Consider the following 22635-nt stretch of genomic DNA (forward strand, 5'->3'; position numbering starts at 1 on the left):
AATTTTAATATAATTAATGTTTTTGAAATTATTTAAATTTAACTACATATACTGCAAATTTCGACTCCAACATCTTATTCTTCATTTCTTTCTTGGCGCACAAAAAAATCAGTGAGACTCGATTTGAAGATTTAGTGACTCAATTTGAGAAAAAATTGCATGAATAACCTAATTGAAACACTTTTGAAATTTGGTTATTATTTTATGTCCTTTTAAAAAATAATAAACTATTATTTCGGTCTCTTTTCCATTTGATGTATGGTTAGTTGGTTATGTTGGTGAGAACACACACAAAATACAAACTAATTAATTAAGCATTTAAACGAATGATGTGTATGGTAAGGATATATTACATAAACTAGCTTTTGTACCCGTGTATTACACGGGATCTGTCAAATAATAAAAATAAGTAAGGTCCGTTATTTGAAAGAAATGAACAAAATTAAAGGTAAAAAGTAAATGATATATAAATAATAAGAAGTATATAATCTCAAAGTTACAAATTAGAAAAAAATATCCTTTATATAAAACATTTGCCAAAATTGTTTTGACACATTACCTATTGATAGCTATGATAAAGGAGATTAGTGATTAGAGAATGAGAAGGAAAATTATAACCTATTTGTCAAATTGTTTTGACCCATAACCCATGGATATGCATGAAAAAATAAGATGATGAATTAGAAAATTATGAAGGAATTTATACTAATTAGTCAAAATTATTTTGATTCATGGCCTATGGATAGATAAGTTGAATGAGATAAAATATTATAAATGAAATTATAACCCATTTATCAAAACGGTTTTGCCCCATAACTCATGAATAGGTAGAATGAATGAGAAGAGGGATTAGACAAAGAATGAATGTGAGATTGCCAAATCATCCTTATTATTTTCTTTTATTAGTATAGTTAGATTACGTTTTAGTATGAAACTTTTTTTTTTGTTTTCTTCACTAGGTAAACGTTAAATATATTAAATTCAAATAAAATGATCATTATCATGTTTACTTCAAAATTAAAAAAAAAAAAAAAAACAAGTATTCAAGACCCTACTCTTCATCGCCAACTCCCGCCCGTTATTCTTCATATGGTCTGCAATTAAGTTTGGTCTAGGCATTGATTCTGATGGTCACATGAGAAATCAATGGTGGTTTGGATAACCCATGTCCAGTTACTAGCCTTTAACGACAGAATGAACAATTGGGTGAAACAGTGTGGACAGGTTTTCACAAAAACAAAAAAATAGAAGAAAAAGAAGAAGGTTCGGGGACCTATGCTTTCAGATAATGAAAAAGGAGGAAAAAAGGATTATTAGTTAAAAAAAGGTTCCGCCAAGAGCAATGGGAGAAATACGAAGCTAGAAACTTGTTATATGTTTTGAAAAAGAAAGATGATAAAGTTTTACTCTCTTACCACTATTATTTTTTATTAAACATTGGAAGAAATGTCTAACACATGTGGACTTCACCATCTCAATTTAAAAAATGATGTTATTAAAGCATACAAAAGTAAATTATGTATATTTTCTTTATTGGTTTGTTTAATTTAGAATGTGTCAAGATTGACAACCAATACTCAAAAAATTTTGACTCCTATAAAATAAATCCTGAGTCCACCACGAGAAGAAGAAGAAGAAAATTGAGGTTATATTCACTCTTCCGTGGGCCACACAACAAAACCATGACTATTTCTCACTATCTATCTATATGCATTTTCATCTCGCCCTTTATTTTGATATTGGTGGCGTCAAACTAATGTGGTTTACGGACAATAACAACAAAAGGAAGGCAGGGTTTCTAGACATGGCGCGACTTCCACGATAGAGATGGATCGGATGTACATCATGTGGGTGCTTTTCACTTTTTTTTTACCAATACTGTATGTATGCAGGTTCTTGAGGGAATTGAAATGGGTGACGCTGCAAGGGGTGAAGCAATGTTCGTGCTTGCAATCCTGAGTACGCATGTGCAATGTGTTGCAGTGTCGCTTACACTCCATGTACTCTAATAGTTGCCCAAAAATATAATGTCTTTTTTAATTAATTTTTAAATTATTATTATTTTTGTTATTATATATTGTTGCCCATAAACGTTTGCATTATGTTATGATTGATTTTTTATATATATACATTGTTGGAGGCTTTATAACTTATAAGAGGGGTCACGATGACCGTAGGCTGCTATGACTCGGGATATGTGATGGCTGGTGGTAGTCAAGGTCTCAAGGAAGGTGTTGCGCACAGTCAAGGGGACCGGACCCACCAAAAATAGTATGACAAGAACTAAACCCATATAGCATCAATTTGATACAAGTTTAGATAAATTACAACATGAAAGACTTAGTTCACTAAAACAGAAAAGAATTGGTCGTGTTTGGTGTGAGTGTGACCAGATTAATCATGTGTATCGTGTTTAAGTTGACATGTTTAACTGCTGAATTAAACAAGTCAAGCAATAATCCGTTTATGCCCCGTTTGATCCATTTTTGTTACAACCCATCAATCTGATTAACATGTAAACAACTTGATTATTGCCTCCGCAACCTATTTGACACATTACAAGATTTTTGATGTGTGAATTATGGTTGGTATTTTACACAACTAAAAATATGGTCGGTGTACAAATTATGCCACAACCCACCAATCATAACTCATCAACTCGATATGAATGGCGCACTCACACACCCAACCAAATATATGGTAACCAAATGCATCCCTACGCTATAGAGATCAGGGACAATAATGCTTCATCAACTTTATTTGGGTTATTTAATGTCCGAGACTGTCTGCAACGCTGGAGATCATCCTTCCTCAGCATACCGCATCAACTTTCCACTCATATTCTTTCCACATGCTCGTTTTACCCGCAACATCACAATGCTCATCCTTCCCATATAAAATCTTATTATTTTCACATCACCATTCTTGTTTTTATTTAATTAATATTAAGTAATTAATTTAGTAAGCAATCAAGTAACTATATGCATACACCATTAAGTAAATTAAATAGTTTTATAATTTCATTACGGCTACTTTTAATAACTATTTTTTATAACAATTAATTATTATCATAATGGCTATTTTAAATTAACCTTATAAAGACCAAAATATGATATTCACTTCCGAGTGACTTCTCAACCTTCAAGAAAATCCGTCGACGCCTAAAAGCCCATCATTTGTTGTCTTGTTGACCCAGTAGGTGGTGGTGATGATGATGATGATGATGATGATGATGATGATGCTGATGATGATGATGATGATGATGATGATTGTCACACCCCAACCTAAGGCGGAAATGCCGGGGCGTGATCTGATTGCTCACAGCTCGAAGATACTATCATAAATAAAATGTGACAATATCTAGTTAATTATTTTAATTCAAATGCACACACAATAATCAAATACAACAAAACAATTCAATTAAATAAATACAATCAATTAAATTTAAGTTTGTCTTCAATATAACCTATGGTCTTGACTACATATCCATACTTCAATCTAAACAACCTGCATATGCGTAGAAAATGGAGTTTGTCAACAACACATGTTGAGTGAGATGATCACCAATTTTGAAACATTAAATAATAGCATATATATATATATATAGTTGATAAATGAAAAATGCGCAAACCAACCATGTGATAATAATCAATCGAATCATAACAAACATGCATATAACCAAATCGTGTGTGCCAATGAAATCGTTGCCAAGCGAATCGGGCATTGATTACAATGACTAAGGTTATCGTTTTACCTTTGCCAAGCGAATCGGGCTCCGGTTACTAAGACGGTCGTATGATCATACTAATGAGAACCCTATACAAAAGGGGATATGTTGGACCTCTCTGAAACGTTATCAAGTAAACAATTAAACTGATATTCACACAATGATTATATTTGCGATTTTGTGTATATATATAGATAGAAAATATGAATAAGTACGCATATGTCCTCAAAACATTTGAAAACAGTATATAAAAAGGGGAATGATCAAACTCACCTTAGACGTAGGGCAAGTGATTAATAAATTCGACAAACAAACTAATGATTTAAGCGAGTCGTCCAATACACGTCCAACGAGATTAATGATCAGAATCTGAAAATTTGTGATATGAAACTATAAATAAAAATGAACTTAATTCCGCTGGAATCAATCAAAACGGATGAGTAGAACTCTAGTTATGTTGATTTTAATATTTAAACGAGTCGAGTCTGACCAGAATCCGAACTTCGAGTCGGGAGTTGGGTTTTGGTCAGAACCCTTAAAATTTAATTACGAGAAGAAAAGTCTTCTGGACCGAACATTGAGTCCGACCAGAAGTATGAGAAAATGAGAAGTCAAAGTTGTTGACTGTTTTACCCTTTATCGGGTTTTAAAGCAATTGACCAGTCAATACCCTTCAATCTCAGAAATTGATTGAAGGTTATTGACTAGGGAATATGTATGAACAATTTTACAGTTTACAACTTACCCGGAAAGTGAAAGGATCAAGAGATATAACGAGTCAAAGATCAATGTAAAAGCAAAGTCAAACGTCAAGGCTTGTGTCTTTAACGAATATGCAAAAACCGAAGGGTTTGAGAATGAGCAGAGGTAGGTGACTGCTGGAGGAGATGTAGTAGGGTTAGGTTAAGGTTTACAGCAGGGAATTATGATGTGTTTATATAAGAATAGCTAAAACGAACAAAATATGGGCTTTTTGGCCCGTTTAAGCAAGTATATGCGATTTAAGGAAAGAATCTTCGATTTATTCACAAAGATCTGATATTGGAGAAGGGAAAACAAATTAGGAATGGTATTTTAGTTGTATGATGTTTACTTGGACGTTAATTCACTCTAACATGCCTAAAATAAACGATTTTATACCTTAAACGAACTAAGGCTTAAACGATCTGTGCAGGTACCCCGTCGCGCCGCGCGGCCACCTAGGGTGGTCCCGTCGCGCAGCGCCTCGGGCCACAATGGGGAAAGTTTCATTTTTTTTTTTTGCATTTTTAGTCCCTGTAGTTTGATATTTGGTCCATTATTGAGCTTTTTATGTTTTAAATAAGGATTTAGACATTATATAAAGTATGAAGGGTATAAATTGAACATTAGAAACTTAAATATATTATTTTTGTTTAATAATGAAAATCTAAATTATTCCCGGTCGGTTTAAACGTAAACGAAAAATCCGAGATGTTACAATGATGGCATCGATTGGATTTGGGCCTTTAATTATCAATTCTTGAACGAGGAAAATGACGGAAGGACAAGCATATTCCTCACAATTCATGGCAAGACTAACACGATACTGCCTTGGATGATCCATGGCATAACCAATGGTAAGGCGAGCATGTTTTATCTAGTTTTTCTGGTAGATCAAATATGTTTATGTCATGTTGCAGTTGTGTATTATCGTGGCCCGGTTGATTAACATATAAAACATTAAAATATAAAAAACGACATTTGTTCGGTCGATCGGTAAAACCTGACATTGTCGATATTGGGCGTTGCAACAATGAGTCGGTTAAACTCGGGTGTTGGTAAACCTAAGTGTTTCCAGGCATTGCGACGGTGAGTTGATGCAAATGCGGTCGGTTTCGGTTACATTTGTTACGATACCAGAAGTAAACAAAAATGTCGGTAAAACCCGGGTGTCAGTAAAAACCTAAAGTTGTCCATTCTGGACGTTTCATCAATGCATTGAAGCGAATAACCGTTTAATTATCAAATTAAAAAAATACAAAATTACGTGGATCACTTTGGTGCCGCCACTTGGCCCAATAAAGGCTTAGCGACACCAAAGTTACAAATTATATATATGTATAATTATATTTTAAATAATGTTTTAATTATTTTTATATCATTTAATATTTAAATTAAAACTAAATTATGTTTTTATTTGAAATATATTACATTAAAACGTGACATTCCACGCCCATAAATACAAAAATCTTCACTTCTCAATTTTCATCTTTAGTTATGCTATTTGCAAATCGATGAAGCAGGATTCATCTTCACATTCATCACATGCATGTTGAATTTAATTATATATTTAGTTTTTTCAATTAGAAATCTTACTTAACTTATAAAATTTATGTAGTTTTTTAAAAATAAGAAACCTTTATTGTTGAGAAGAAGATTTAATAAAAAAAATTAGTTGGGTATTAAACTTATAATATTTAATTTAATTTTAATTAATTTATTTATTCAAAAAAATTACCATTGGACGAGCCTTAGAGGCCGTCTAACAAGTCAAATGTCTTGTTATAGACATAGTATTACTTAAAACCGGAAATAACTTATGTGCATATGTATTTATTGATTACAAAATGAAATTATAGAAATTTTCACACTATCAACAAAATTTGTTTTCTCACCTAGACCGCAGTAAATATTATGAGATAAGAGTACAGTAGTAGGTGAGATAGCAACTAGTCAACATATTAGTCCGATGGCATTGTTTTTTAATTACACATGTGACATGTGTTTTCATGATTTGTGCCAAGATTAAAAAAAGACACATTTTTCATAAAGCTAAATTAATCATATCAGGTTATACTCGTATTTTGATCCGGAAAAACCCTTGTCTAAGACTAACGTCCATGAACACTCGACGCATGACAGTGTGGTGAGATAAAATTCGTTCAGTTTAAAGATTCAACTAATGAACTTCACCCATTCGTATAGCTACCATCATTACCAGGTGCCGCTGAAACTAAATGATAAGAACAAGAATCAAACCAATACCATATGAAATGTCAAGTTTTTTTTTTTATCACTGCACCTGCTGGTGGTTTACAAGAAATATACACATCTAATTATAAGAAATTAATAAATGACTTATTTAATCATCAAATAATTTAAAGACGTATAATATTTCATTTCCTTTTTTTATTCGTATTCAGCTGTTTACACACATATATATAAATCCCTTTCAGTTTCATCATCCACCACAAACACACTCACATTCTCTCTCTCTCTAAAAAACATATCAGTGCTTGCTTCTGTCAGTAACCGCCGCCGGCTGCCGGAATCTGAAATGGGAAGCATGAAAGACGAGAGAAAGACCACCGGATGGGCTGCTAGAGATCCCTCCGGCGTCCTTTCACCCTACACCTTCACTCTCCGGTACATATATTACATATACATAATATTACATATACATACTGTTAACTGAAATATTTTATGTATCCGACAGAAACACAGGAGCAGAAGATGTGTTGATTAAGGTTATATTTTGTGGAATATGCCATACTGATATTCATCAGATCAAAAATGAACTCGGAATGTCAAATTACCCAATGGTCCCTGGGTCAGTTATTATTCTAATATATATATTCATTAATCATTATTCAATCATTTTCCTTTCTGACAAGATAAGATTTTAATATTACTTTTGGATTTTGGTGGTGGATGCAGACATGAGGTGGTAGGTGAGGTAGTGGAGGTGGGACCCGAAGTTACTAAATTCGCGGTAGGGGATTGTGTCGGTGTCGGGTGTCTCGTCGGTTGTTGCGGCAGCTGCCGCCCGTGTAACGCCGAGGTTGAGCAGTATTGTAACAAGAAGATATGGTCGTATAATGATGTTTACATCGACGGCCGCCCTACTCAAGGCGGCTTTGCCGGCTCCATGATCGTCCATCAAAAGTAATTTCCAATTCCAATTCCAATTCAAATTATAATTTCTTAACGTTTGAATATTCTAATATTTTATTTTTATAAATATAGGTTTGTGGTTAAGATACCGGAGGGAATGTCACCGGAACAGGTGGCGCCACTATTATGTGCTGGGGTGACGGTGTATAGCCCATTAAACCACTTTGGGTTAAAAGGGAGTGGGCTAAAAGGAGGCATACATGGGCTTGGTGGGGTCGGGCACATGGGCGTGCTAATAGCTAAAGCTATGGGGCATCATATGACTGTGATCTCTTCTTCTAACAAGAAGAAAGAGGAGGCACTTGATGTCCTTGGAGTTGATGATTATCTGATCAGCTCGGATGTTGGTAAGATGCAAGAGTTGGCTGACTCTTTTGATTATATAATTGATACCGTGCCTGTTCACCATCCCCTGGAGCCTAGTTTATCATTGTTAAAACTTGACGGAAAGTTGATCATCACCGGCGTCATTAATCAGCCATTGCAATTTGTTTCACCTCTTCTCATGATTGGTTAGACTTTTTTTTAATGATTATTATCATGTTCGTCATATTGTTTATCATATATTGATTAATGCTCGTGTGATGTACCAGTCGATCTAACTTCTATTTTTGTGTGTTTTAAAGGGAGAAAGTCGATCACAGGCACGTTCATTGGTAGCATGAAGGAGACACAAGAGATGCTTGAATTTTGCAAGGAGAAAGGAGTGAGATCTGCAATCGAGGTTGTGAAGATGGATTATGTCAATACCGCGATGGAGAGGTTGGCCAAGAATGATGTTAGATACCGGTTTGTTGTGGATGTTGCCGGTAGCAATCTCGAAAACGAGTAAACTATTGTGTTTGTTGAAAACAAGTAGAAAGATACGGAAACAAAGAGTTTTAATCTTGTATTCGCGTGACAAATGCTATAAGTTTCTATTGCTTTTTTGTAACTTGAAGAATACATAAACTTAATGGATGTTGAAATATTGAATTTATATACAATTTTGGTGTGTGATTGACAATGCGTGGTACCAAGTATTGGCAGCCGGTCGTTTTTTTTATCCAACTAAATAAATGAATAGATATATAAATAATAAAATTTATAAAAATTCCCAAAAGTTAGCAAGCGTGACAATAAGTCAATAACACGCCATTACGATACGGTAATAATGTTCTAGAAGATGGATAAATATCTTTTGTACTTGATTTAAAAGATGGCTATAAAGACCTTGTAAACTTCTAAATTTTTTTATGTGGTTAATTATTTTTCTTTCTTTCTTTCTTTTTTTTTTTGCAGGGGGGGGGTTTGTTTGCTCGATATTAAGTTTTTTTTCGTACATATAACTCAATAATAATTTAGATCCTAATAATAGTTTGATTAAATATGGGCATTCGATAAGTTTATGAAAAAATGGCTAAGTGGTAATAAGGACTTTAATATTGACCAACGACGAAGCTTGAACGAAAACATTAAGGTAGCCGGACGAAAATATGTATTAAAACAAGTCCATAAACGAGAGAGGCTGGACCCAAATTTTCGGCCGAAAACGGATAAAATTACATATGTATACAAATTTTTGGCTGGAGCCGGGTAAATTTACACTACTTAGCAAAAAAACGGAGGTGGCCGGGGCCACCCCTAACCCTTGAGAAGCCTCACCCCTGATAGTGACATATATAAGTTTCGAGACAAATAGTTATTCCTTGTTAGCAAGTCAGCAACTGTAATCAAGTCAAGCTGAGTCGGTTTGGGCTTGGGGTTGAATTTAAGCAACTCAGTTTGGCTCAACTCATTTATCTTAACAAGCTGATATGTTAAGTTCGATCTTAGTTCTTAAAAAACTCAAGTCAGTTTGGCTCAACTCATTCAGCAGTTGCATCTGATGTGTTAAGAATATGCAAGATCTAGTAGAAGTTTTGGGTTGTGGCGTTTTGATAAATTTGCCTACAACTATATAAATACAAGTATACAACATGCCAAACTTATCACTCGGTATTGACCAAGATAAAGGATCAGTTTGTGTTGACAATATCGGATTGTTTAGTGTTAAATCGTTGCGTGCATTAATGAAGAAAAATAGGGTCCGTTATTCCCAATTGTCTATTTTTGAGTTGAATAATTGGTATCCTCTTAAGGTTAACATCTAGCATGGTGAGCAAAATTGGAATGGATCCCTACTAAATAAGGATTACAAATAAAGGAGTTGTTATAAGTATGCTTTTCTTTTCTCTTTGTGGGATGGATGAATTCTTTTCAGAAGTATGGTCTTTTCATGCTGGTAATCCCTTGGGGCTGGCTTTATCTTTAAATCATAAATATGATAGTAGCAATTAGTATTGACGAAAAAGTTTTTTTTAATGTGCGTAAGTGATGGTTTAAAGAACATAAGAAAGTGTGTCGGTCAAAACCTTAATTCTATATCGTATTAACGAATAATAAGGGATTGATTGTAAAAAAAAGTATAGTCATCGTTCAAATCACTACAAAAGACACTCATGACCATTAGCCCATGAGACAGAGAGACTTGTCAAGAAAGTGAAACCTCTGCTAATTTTCAATTGTAATGAATGCATCTCCACGACTCCACCCACTAAACTTGTATACATAATCATGACGTCTTCCATGATATCATCTCTACATTCATTACATAAAAATAAAAATATGTGACACAAGTCTTTATAAAAGCAATCATGAGGTGTATTAAGGATGAGGTAAATGCGTCAAAACAAAAAATATAAAATCAGGCGGCAAAGACACGTCACACAGTAATGGAACCAGAAATTATAGTCTAGAGGGTAGTAATAGAAAACTTTTATGTTTGTTAGAATAGAAAAACTTCTTATGTTATGGAGAAATAAAATGACTAGGTTACGGTTATAATCTTCGAATAGCGTATATGAAATTATTATAGGTAACTTTACTTTTAAACACAAAAATAAAAGTTTTTAGAATAAAAAAGAATCTTTATAAAAATACATTATTGTATTAAGCATATTAAGTAAATAGCAATAAAGTTGAAGTAATAACTATAGGATTAATTCTAATAATAAAATGAAAACAAAATCTTCATATCAAGGAGTAAAAAAACAGGTTAAAGAAAAAACAAGGAGTTAAAAAATTGAGTAGAGAGTGGCTATAGCCATTAAGTTGTACTTGTGTTAATTGGCAATCCACCCATAAAGCATTAAAAAAATATAAAAATAAAAACAATCCTTCAATGATTTTTATCTTCTTCTTAACTCCGCTTCATGTGAATTAGCAACCACCGCCTCATCGTCGCTTTTGGCCGGAAAAAACCAACAGTGATGTTACTCTACTTTTCTCTCCTTGCTTTAACCACACTACCGGTAAGAGTTTGTAAAGGTTCCAACTTCGTAAACCAAATTGTGATCGAGAACACCGTTAACGGAAAACCAGGTCGGCCGGAGGGTCAATGGACCCCCTGAACCGTCCTGCGGTTCGGCCACTGCTGACACATATTATATGGTGTTAATTAAGACGTACCTGATGGGCGCTTCAATTAGGCACGCAATTTAATTGAATACTACCGTTGATGCAGTGGCGAAGCTTGGACTAAGAAACCGAGGGGCCGGACTCAAAATGTATACAAAATTTCACAAACGAAAGGGGCCGTGCTCAAATTTTCGGCCGAAAACGGCTAAATTTACACTACGAATAAGGAATTTCGGTCGAAAATGGCTAAATTTTACACCACATATAAAAAATTTCGGCCGAAAAAGAATAAGTTTTACACTACGTATAAAAAATTTTGGCCAAAAACAACTAAATTTACATTACGTATAAAAATTTTCGGACGAAATCGAGTAAATTTACACTACTACGTAAAAAAACAGGGGGGGCCAGGGCCTCCCCTGACCCTAAGTATCCTCCGCCATTGCGTTGATGCACCATTGTTCGCGTCCAGTTCAAACGCTTTAAAAAGGTTTTTTTAACGTAGCAATGCTTGCATGTGTTAAAGATAAAAAATAACTATTTTGATTTTATAGTATAATTTAAAAAATGTATATAAAAGTATTTTGCATATTTTTTAAAGGTGAAACTACATAAAATTCAATAATGATATATATCACTTATTCTAAGAGACGCGAAAACCGAATACTTATAAATTTCAAATGCCCCACTAATTAAAAAGGCAGGCCCAAGCGGGAGTTCATGTTCCAACTCCCAACATGTGGTGAAGTGTGAACCTCAAACAAGATTCGTATTGACATTAAATTCCACAAATCAGAATACTCCACATACACAAGCCAAAATCTTCAAAAAATATTTTGTTAAAACCCAATGTTGTCCAAAAATGTGGCCCACGGGAAAGACATTGTCTACCCTGATATCACCACATATACAACTCAGAAATGGCATTTACAAATGTATGGTGATCCTAGCTTTCCTTTCTGCATACTATTCAAAACTCGTCTATATATCATGATTGTTGACTGAAGTAAACGTTCATCAAATATCTCGAAGGATTAAACCCGCCTAACATCACTGGAAAACAAACACGGCGATTAAATAAATAAAGAAAACCGAGTCGATAAAGTCATATGAATGTAACACTAACGGATGGGTGCAAGCATGATAATAATGCCGATCGGGTATAGACTAAACTGTAAGATTAAACTGTAAACGTGAAAGTTGTTTTCTCTAAAAATGGAAGCACTGCAATATATATGGAGCTAGTAAGATTAAACTATAAATGCGGGCCAATTTCATTCATATACATCATATAAGAAGTTCAGAACTATATGCATAAATAATTGGGATGCACAAAAAATAAAGGATTATTGGTTTTTATTGGTCCCAAGTATTTCATTTTTGCCGGCGCTGGTCCCAACTATCACTTTAACTGCCAACGGTCCCAACTTTCACACATGTGTCTGCCACCAATCCACGACTAACTGAGTACTAACTCCGTTATGTTTTAGATGACGTGTCCATCCTACGTGTTAAAAAACCTTGACGTTGCTGCCTGCGTGTATATTAATAACAAAAAACCCTTCTCCTCCTTGAATATATAATAATATCAGCAGATGACAATCGATCGATATCTCCAATCGATCGAGAACCCAATCGATCAAGAACAACCCAATCGATCGTCTACCGCTCACGCTACAGCGGCTTTCTCGACGTCCAAGACGACATCGAAGCGTTAAAAGCCTTCGACGGATCCTACTGGAAGTCTTTATTCGATTCACGCATCGGCAAGACCACTTGGCCATACGGGTCGGGTGTCTGGTCCAAAAAAGAATGGGTCTTGCCCGAGATCGATTCCGACGATATCGTATCGGCTTTCGAAGGTAATTCGAATATGTTCTAGGCCGAAAGGTTTGGGAAACAGCATTTGGGTATGAATGATTTGTGGGTTAAGCATTGCGGGATTAGTCACACGGGTAGTTTTAAGGATTTGGGTATGACTGTGTTAGTTAGTCAGGTTAATCGTTTGCGTAAAATGAACCGGCCCGTTGTCGGGGTGGGCTGCGCGTCGACCGGGGACACGTCGGCCGCGTTGTCGGCCTACTGCGCGTCCGCAGGTATTCCGAGTATTGTTTTCTTGCCTGCGAACAAGATTTCCATGGCGCAGTTGGTTCAGCCGATTGCGAATGGGGCGTTTGTGTTGAGTCTTGATACGGATTTCGATGGGTGTATGCAGTTGGTTAGGGAGGTTACGTCTGAGTTACCGATTTATTTAGCGAATTCGTTGAATAGTTTGAGGTTAGAGGGGCAAAAGACTGCTGCGATCGAGATCTTGCAGCAGTTTGACTGGGAGGTGCCGGATTGGGTTATTGTTCCCGGGGGTAATTCGGGGAATATTTACGCGTTTTATAAAGAGTTTCATATGTGTAAAGAGTTGGGGTTGGTTGATAGGATTCCGAGGCTCGTGTGTGCGCAGGCTGCTGGGGTTGTTCTTGATCGATTGGGTTCTCGATCGATTGAAGATATCGATTTGGGGATTTGTATTAAATTGTCATCTGCTGATATTATTATATATTCAAGGAGGATAAGGGTTTTTTGTTATTAATATACACGCAGGCAGCCACGTCAAGGTTTTTTAACACGTAGGATGGACACGTCATCAAAAACATAACGGAGTTAGTACTCGGTTAGTCGTGGACTGGTGGCAGACACATGTGTGAAAGTTGGGACCGTTGGTAGTTAAAGTGATAGTTGGGACCAGCGCCGGCAAAAATGAAATACTTGGGACCAATAAAAACCAATGGTCCAAAAATAAATATGAACAAGTTAATATGATTGCTCGTTTATGTATATAACCTACACATGTGTAGGTAAATGTTACAAATGCAAAACATATATGACAAATTAGTTTGATCATTAATGATCTTTTATGTACATTGCATATGGATGGGTCAAAATATTAAACAATTAGATTTAATCTCGTAATAATTTAGTGTTTTGTAATGATCCTCACTCTATATATAGATCCTTCTAAATATGATATATCTATAGACATAATATATATATATAGGATTATATATTATATATATATATATATAATAGATATATAGAAAATCACTGATGTATAAAACTATGTTTTACTGATTTGAGTAACAAATAACCGTTTTTATTTTATTTACAAAAGATGGTTTTTTTTTTTTTTGATAAATTTACTGTATAATGAAATGCAGAAAGATACAGATAGATATGTAATTTCCAACTTTTAGGACAATATATATGAAAATAATCCACTAAAGGTCAAATGAGGCTTTTCAAAGTAAATCAATGGCTACCATCAAAGTTAATTACAGTTGCCACTTTTTGAAGGAATTTATATTATATGTGAATATCACCTGTAAATATTGTGGATATTCAATGGTAGCTGTATATTTGCCATGCTTTTTAAACTCGGATTGACAAGAATAGTGCAGAAATGTTGGTTGGTTGCATAAAAGAAACAAAAATAATAAAATATATATTTCAAAATTTTGAAGTTCAAAAGTAGGTTTCAATATCTTAAAGTTAGGCACTTTTTGTCTAAGGGAACAGTAAAAAATAAGTCTTGGTAGTGGTTTTACTTAAAATGTCAAATATCCACTCTGCTACATTATTTTAATGGCAAGAAACAAGATTAATATGTGCTTGTGTGCGCGTGTTTGACCGCTATAGAAAAGTTAATAATCGTTCACATTGATTTAAGAAAAATTGTAGTGCTGTAAGTTGGTCTTCAAATTCAAACACGTTTGACATACTACCATTTAGCATTTAGGGGTGGCAATTTTTGACACAACACGAAAATAACTGGTGTTGGAGTTGGCATACATAACCTGTTTGGTTAAACATGTTGGCTCACCAATATGCTCAATTAAACAAGTCGGTCCACTAACCTGTTTTATACAAACCATCCATCCTATTAACACGTTTACAACTTGATTATTATCCGCCAAGGCACCAACCCATTTGACGCATTTAAATGAATGAGTTAAATGGATCGTGTTTGGGTTACACGATTAAGTGTGTACAGGTTATGATCAAAACTGCATGATATAAAAACATACTTTACATGTTTACCTAATTTTAGCAACCAACTTTAAATTTATCCGTAAAATAGAAACAAACTTTTTATTGCTTATTTTAGAAACCAGCCTCATTTCAATTGATTTTACCTCTAAATTGTTGGTGCAACACTTGTCGGCGGCATGGCATCCGCCACATCAAATGCCACATATGCAAAATATGTTAATGGAAAAAGATTTTTATATAATAATAATAATAATAATAATAATAATAATAATAATAATAATAATTTACAAGAGTACAATTAGTTGCTAAAATCAGGAAAAAGAGTAAAGTTAGTTTCTAATTCATGCCATTGGCCCTATTTTTCATATTAGAGGATTGATGTTAGAAAAATACTTACTGTCATAACCTAAAAGGTTGAGATAATGATAATAAGACATGGTCACCACAAAAATCAGATTTGACAGTGGAAGCGGAATGAACTCATGTGCCACCAGCAGAGGAGATAAGAGAAAATGTATCACTGTTTCAAAATCCACCAAAAATATTCTTACATGATTAAGCAAATTTAGGATAATGTACGTGAAGAAGCATTTGATACAATATACATACCATACAACACAATGAACAATGGAAAGGAGTTACAGTGCACATCAAATGTTTACAACCTGCAAAACAAGCATAACATTTAAAAGTTTATTTTCAAGAGAAATATTTCATATAACTTAAAAAGTATATAAAATTTCATGAACTAGCCATTCAACGCGTTGTTCAACCACGTTACTGTTTGAGGTTTCTTCCCGAAGATAAGTATTTGATACAAACCTTCAAAACAATTTTTGAATAAAATGTACATAGTAAAAAAGGCAATGGGTTGTATCTTCACAGAATTGGAAGAGTATTAATTTCATATACGATTATACGTCCCTTTAAAAGTTTCACAATTCACAGACATATATATCCATTTGAAGATTACAATCTAGAACTTATCCTTTTAAAACACTAAAAAATATAACATTTACTCATTCTATGGTAAATAAAATAAACTCAGTTACTTGACAATTAGTTTTATTGAATCAACGAACAAGAAAACAACTTTATCGCTACAAAACCATTACTGCTACATAACTGGTTTTATTTTATTTACTATGAAATGGGTAAATATGATACTTTTAGTTGTTTAAAAACATGGCTCACGATGCTTACCATAAAAAAGTAGCTAAAACTGATACTGTTAACAAAAAAATGAATACATTTTGCTCATGAAACCACAAAAACTGCATGTCCTATGCTATGATCATACCTAAGACCATAAGACATAACAATATAGTAACTGAATCACAATTCTAATATTCAATGCTCTACTAACTTTTGGCACCAAAAGCATTACATTGGGTAACTTTGTTGGGAAATATTAAATTATAACCATTTTAAAATCTCTTCGTTTGCAAGCCCCAATTGGTTGACAAGTAACTAACGAGATGGCATAACTTATGCGGCAGAATATGCAACAGCTGAAACCGCCAAGAGAATAAGCAAATTACAATAAAAGTTGGATCATCATGTGCCCACTGATTTTTTGTTTCTGCGCATAAAAAGTTACAGCCTCATGAAATGTATTTATAGAATGACTCCAAAATCATGCCAAAAAGACTTATATGTAAATAATAAAGCTAGGGACTTTATGTTGTGTGTTAGAAATTAGAAAAAAAAAGTCCAGGGACATGTGTGCAAATTCAGCAAAAGTTCATTGGTTTTCAATGATTGACGTTTTTAAAAATCGACATGGGATTTGCATTTTATACCTATTTTTAATTTGCAATCAACTTACAACCAATGTAACATGATGCTGACTTACGCTTATGGTACTTGGTGTGCTGATTGCTGCATCCAGTTCAGAATTCCATATGCAAAACAATAAATTGTTAGTCATTAAAAAGTTTACACAAATTAAATATCCATTTCAATTTCATTTTGCAACACTTAATTTATATGAGGACATTAGCAAACGTAGTTGAATGTAATATTAGATGTTTCCTCCACTTTATTCTAACACATTTACGTAGAGTACAAGAGCAAATGTCAAAAAAGAACCCTACGGCTTAAATTCGCGCATGGCTCCTAATTATTTTTATATGATTAAATCACTCAACATTTAAACCTAAATAGAAAGCCCTTGCACAGTTGCACACTTGTACTTCATTATTAGCATAAAAATCCTTTTATACATGACTACATCCCTTTCAAAAACTAAAAATATGAAGGCCCTTTGTTTGAGATATTAAGTAGCAGAATGCCAATTTTACCCCTAATTCATTAAAGAAGCCAATTGGCATGAAAATTGAAAAGCTTGCTAGACTTATGATAAGGTAAATTAAGGGTGAAATATCTGGGACAGATTAAACTAGAAATGTGAGCAATAATTTTGTGACAGATGGGAGTAATACGGGACATAAATCATTTCCTAAAAATGAAAACCCTGATTTTCTTGAAATTGCAGATAGCCACACAAAACACAAAAGTTTGACAAATGACAAGCTCATATAAGTTAAAAAGATACTTTTGCAAAAACTAAAGAAATATACAACCTGGATGTACACTGCATTGAACATCTATAAGCTAGCGAAAGATGTAATTTATAACAATATAGTAGCATAAGAAATTGCAGGCAGTTATTTAAAGAAAACTTACACAACTTTTGGTGAGGTGCATAAATGAAGCATTTGCCAGAAAGTGTATTAAATATCCATTTGTTGCCACTACAATGACCATTGTAACAATAAAAGTATTTAAAAAACATAAATGTGTTAAAACAAAGAAAAAACAACAAAGCATTTCAAATAAGCAACAAATGACCACAACTCATCCAAAAAGTTTTACTACGTACCAACGTAAATTGACAATACATTTTCATCCGTATAATATGAATTCAAGCAAGATAAAAACTTAATGCCAAAAGCAAACATAAGTTTCTTATCACTGTTGCTTAACCATTAATATGCGTATACAGGAAGAACAGTGCTTCAAATATATGGATAGTTAATATACATGTTTAAGCTCTAACATCTTAGCCAAAGATTTTTATTAATAAGCTAAGAAGTCATTGTTGAAAACTTCATGGTTCAATATCCATGTTTTAATCCTTCACTATTCAATGTATATCATGACCTTTTACTCTTACAAAAAAGTGTAAATTTGTACCCTTTTTTGTTTTCAATCATAAAAAAAGTTTGCTGATAAGTTACATCCATGCTTTAATCTTTCACTATTCAATGCATATCATATCATGACTAACTAACGGATATACGGTTTGTCATGTAATAGTTGATGAAAACGCATAGAAATTCAAGCAATAGCTTATTCTGGAAGCACACATTATCACAAAGGTTTTCTTAATATGTAATGTTATGTATCATATTTCCCAACCTAAAGTTACAGCCCATATCATTAAAGAGTTAAAGAGGCACATTGGGATTGCTTATTTAAACAGCTTATGTGTACGGTTATAAGCTTGTTGAAAACAGATGATCAGTTTGATAAGCACATGCAAAATTTCTTATCAAAAACCAACTCATTTGACCAATTTACGCTATAATAAGCAGAGAAGCATAACCACTTTTCTTCATTCAACCATTTGCACTTAACTCTCCATGTATATTGTTCCTGGCTTTGAACCAACCAACCAATTTCAATTCTAATTTTATAATGAATAATGATCCTAAAAATAAGTTTCAAATGCAAAAGAGTCAAAATGCATCAAGTAAATTGAATATAAGTATTCATGAATCAAGAAATAAGTCAGTAACTACAAAAGCACAGTTTACTACTTTCACTAATAAACAGTTGAGCATCAATTTATTTCCCTAACTCTAACCCTCAAACTTACAATTAGAGTGAATAAGTAACATACGAAAAGAATAATGAGCAATTAGAACCTTGATTATTCTACGGCAGTACTGAGGGGAATTGGGACTGCTGCGAGAGGTTTGATGACGGAAGCCTTCCGGCAACAAATTCCGATCCACGGTGACTCCCGCTTTCCTGATCGTCGATTTCTTCAATCTCACAAATATCTGGTGCTTCCAGACTTTGACCAGTTGACCACCCGGTCTACAAATATAAATCCCTTGAAAATGAAATAGAAGTCAAACTGCTAACGTTTTTTATATTAAAAACTAGCTATGATGATCTGTTTGACTCGGCTTACTAACTTCAAAATTTTAGGCGTGAGAAAATCAAAAACATCACAAATATAAGTGATATAAATGTGTGTTGGTTGTCAATATACACTTCTTTATATTGAGGATTTAGGGAGTGACTGAGTGTTCTGAACGGAAGCATACTGGTACAAGACCTTCAGGTAGTTCTCTTTATTACCACTACGGCCGATGCGGTAGTTGTTACGGTGGCTGAGGCGTTGTTGGGATTATCGTACAGTAAGATTTGAGAGGCAGAATTTAAAAGTACACGTATACATGGTCAAATTTTTTTAAAAATATGGTCAACATAATTATTATTTAGCCTTTCTTTTTTTTAGTGTGTTGATTGGTTGGAATAACTTTGGCTCCACACTCCTTGCACCTCAACCCGTTAACTAGTTAGCGCCTAAGTTTCTTGTTTGGTCCAAGTGTTTAAAGATGGTTTGGATGAATAATCGTTAGTGAGGTGGCAGGGAGCCAGGCCAGGGACGTAGCATACCACAACCAATCTTTTAAGTTAATATCTCCAAGTGTTGACAAGGATAAATATTAGCTTCAACCGTGCAGTTACGGGAAAAAAAACATTGATTTACTTTTAAGTATCACAAGTGTGTATCCGCCATATAACGTGTGTGTGTATATATATATATATCTATCTATCTATAATATATAATATATATAAACCAAAACCTTAAAATCCTACGTGTCACGATGTGGTCGCTCCCCCCTTTTATGAAAGCCACCAGATTGCTTGATTTTTAAATGGAGGCATCTCATTGATTTAACCCAAATTCATGGGTATGGGTCCTATCAAAACCAGATAGCTCTTAAACGGGTTATAACATGTCATAAAAATTAATCTTACCAATTATTTGTATGAAAATCCTATAAAATAGGGATATACTAAAATTTAATATCCAATTTAAAAAAAAAGATATTATTTATAATTAATAAACAATTTTATAGTAAAAAACATAAGCGGGTCATGAGTCACCAAATCCAGATAGCTTTAAAATGGGTTATAACATATCATTTATTTATGAAACCCTTTCATCATCAAACCCTAAGTATCTTATTAACTTTTTACAATAAAGAAAATTAAAATCCAAAATATAAATATTAAAAAACGAAAAATGTAAAACAACCATTCTCTCAAGCCATCAGATTGCTATATTTGTAAATGAAGTTTTCTTATGCATTTGACCCGAATTCATAGGTAAAGGTCTCACCAAACCCAGATAACTGATAACTCTTAAATGGGTTATAACATCTCATTATATTAAAAATTAATCTCATGAAATATTTGATATGAAAATCCTATAAAGTAGGGATATACTAAAAATTAATACCCTATTTTATTTTAAAAAAAGATATTATTTATAATTAAGAAACAATTTTATAATAAAGAAAATAAACTGGTAATAGGTATCACCAAACCCAGATAACTTTTAAATCGGATTATAACATATCATTTATTTGTGAAACCATTTTATCATCAAACTTCAATTATATGAATTATTAACTTTCTTATAATAAATAAAATTAAAATCCAAATATACGTATATAAATATTAAAAACGAATAATGTAAAACAACCCCCGTAATATGGGGGGGATAAAATCTAGTGTGTGTGCGTGTGTAGGGGAGGGTTATAGTAAAAAGAGTAAATTGCCAAAATTGTCCATGAGGTTTGGTCAATTATGCGACTTTGGTTCAAATGGTTTTCTTTTTGCAAATTTGATCATTGAGGTTTACAACTTCTTGCCATTGTCGTCCAAATCAATAACCCCGCTAGTTATTTAACGTTTGATGAGGGGCAAAACAGTATTTTTATTTCTTTGTTATTTTAATAATCTTTTTAATATATAATAACAAAAGGTGGGCCCCACACATCATCACCTCCTTTGATTGAAAGTTGAAACCCAACCAAATCCAACGTCACAAACAGCACTTCATCTTCTATCTCCAGCTCCTCCCTCCCAAGCCCACCTTAATTGACCTTTCTAGCTTATCTAATTAATCACTGATTACTTTTCAGCAGAAGCCAAGTCCGACTATCGCAAGCCAGTGCGATATGCTATCTATCTTGATCTAACTTAAAACCAAGCCATTGTTTAGGGTGGGGTTCAGATCTAAAAACGAAGTTGAATAGAAAAAACGAAGTTATTATGAGGTTGTTCAGATCTGAAAACATGGATGGCTGGAAAAGACGGTAGTGCCAACGGGTTTCTCGCTGGAGAAGAAGACTGTGCCGGCGATACTTTCTGTCGATATCCTCCCACTCTAATTAGCTACTGATTTCGATCCCGGAGACGACTGTGATGTGGTCCAGTGATGGTGGTGGTGTTATCGGAAATGTTAAACACAACGCTGGAGATGGGGTTCCTCAAACTACCTGTCACCATTTTTGGTGTCTTATCGAATTGGTGGTGTTCCCGATCTAGGTTGTAAGTGAGGTGGTGGTTGTCGACGGTTATGGTTGTGGTGGCTGTGGTAGACGGTAGTGGCCTTGCCCCTCGTGGTGGTGGTTGGACTTGCAAGCGTCACAGAGTTAGGAAAAATATAATACTATAAATTAATAGATACAAAGACAAAAATGCCCTTAGTTAGCGATTAAATTAACGACGTTAGTAAAATGGACGACTTCGGCAGCAAGTTGTAAACCTCCATGATCCAGTTGTAAAAAAAGAATTATTTGGACGAAAGTTGCATAGCTGGTCAAATCTTAAGGACGAATTTGGCACTTTACTCTAATAAAAATAAGTAGTTTACTGGGAAGACTAGGAATAAATCAAAGCCATTGGATCATGTTAATCAATGGTTGAGATTTAAAATTACCAAAAACCGATATAGTTTCCTATAATTACTTTTTCACCATTATAACCGACATAGTTTCTTATAATCATTCTTTCACCATAGGTTATAATGTCACATGTCAAAAATCTACTGGTTCTTATCATTCCTAGAAAACTATTTATTCTTATTTGAACCCTTTCTATATATATATATATATATATATATATATATATATATATATATATATATATATAGGGTGGGTTATAGTAAAAAGAGAGAGTTTTCTAGGAATAGTAAGAATAATCTAGGCCCTTGGATCTAGGATCTAGTGGTTAAGATTAGTAGTTTCAAAAATACCAAATAGTTTCATATGATCTAGGATTTAGCCTACATAGTTCCCTAAATAGGCTCACATATTTTCCTAACTCTAAATTTTATGTCCTTCCTATTCTTCCTACAAAACTATGTATTTTTATTTAACCCTTTTCTATATATATATATATATATATATATATATATATAT

The 22635-nt window shown here is 33.8% G+C and overlaps 1 protein-coding gene and 2 pseudogenes across 1 annotated transcript; 2 read left to right on the forward strand and 1 right to left on the reverse strand.

Moving 5' to 3' along the window:
• The first annotated feature begins 6980 nt into the window (after nucleotides 1-6980).
• Nucleotides 6981-8527, forward strand: LOC143600601 (cinnamyl alcohol dehydrogenase 1-like). The gene is made up of 5 exons (XM_077078244.1): nucleotides 6981-7114; nucleotides 7185-7298; nucleotides 7406-7633; nucleotides 7715-8154; nucleotides 8269-8527. Exons 1-5 carry the CDS (start codon nucleotides 7026-7028, stop codon nucleotides 8472-8474), a joined length of 1077 nt encoding a protein of 358 aa, XP_076934359.1. The 5' UTR covers nucleotides 6981-7025; the 3' UTR covers nucleotides 8475-8527.
• Nucleotides 8528-12068: 3541 nt separating this feature from the next.
• Nucleotides 12069-21721, reverse strand: LOC143601990 (uncharacterized; annotated as a pseudogene).
• LOC143601666 (threonine synthase, chloroplastic-like) lies at nucleotides 12517-13664 on the forward strand (annotated as a pseudogene).
• Nucleotides 21722-22635: the final 914 nt, after the last annotated feature.

Source organism: Bidens hawaiensis, unplaced genomic scaffold (genome assembly GCF_021521415.1).
Source record: "Bidens hawaiensis isolate Kalapana, Puna unplaced genomic scaffold, B.hawaiensis_p1.1 tig00001960_1, whole genome shotgun sequence".
Taxonomy (NCBI): domain Eukaryota; kingdom Viridiplantae; phylum Streptophyta; class Magnoliopsida; order Asterales; family Asteraceae; genus Bidens; species Bidens hawaiensis.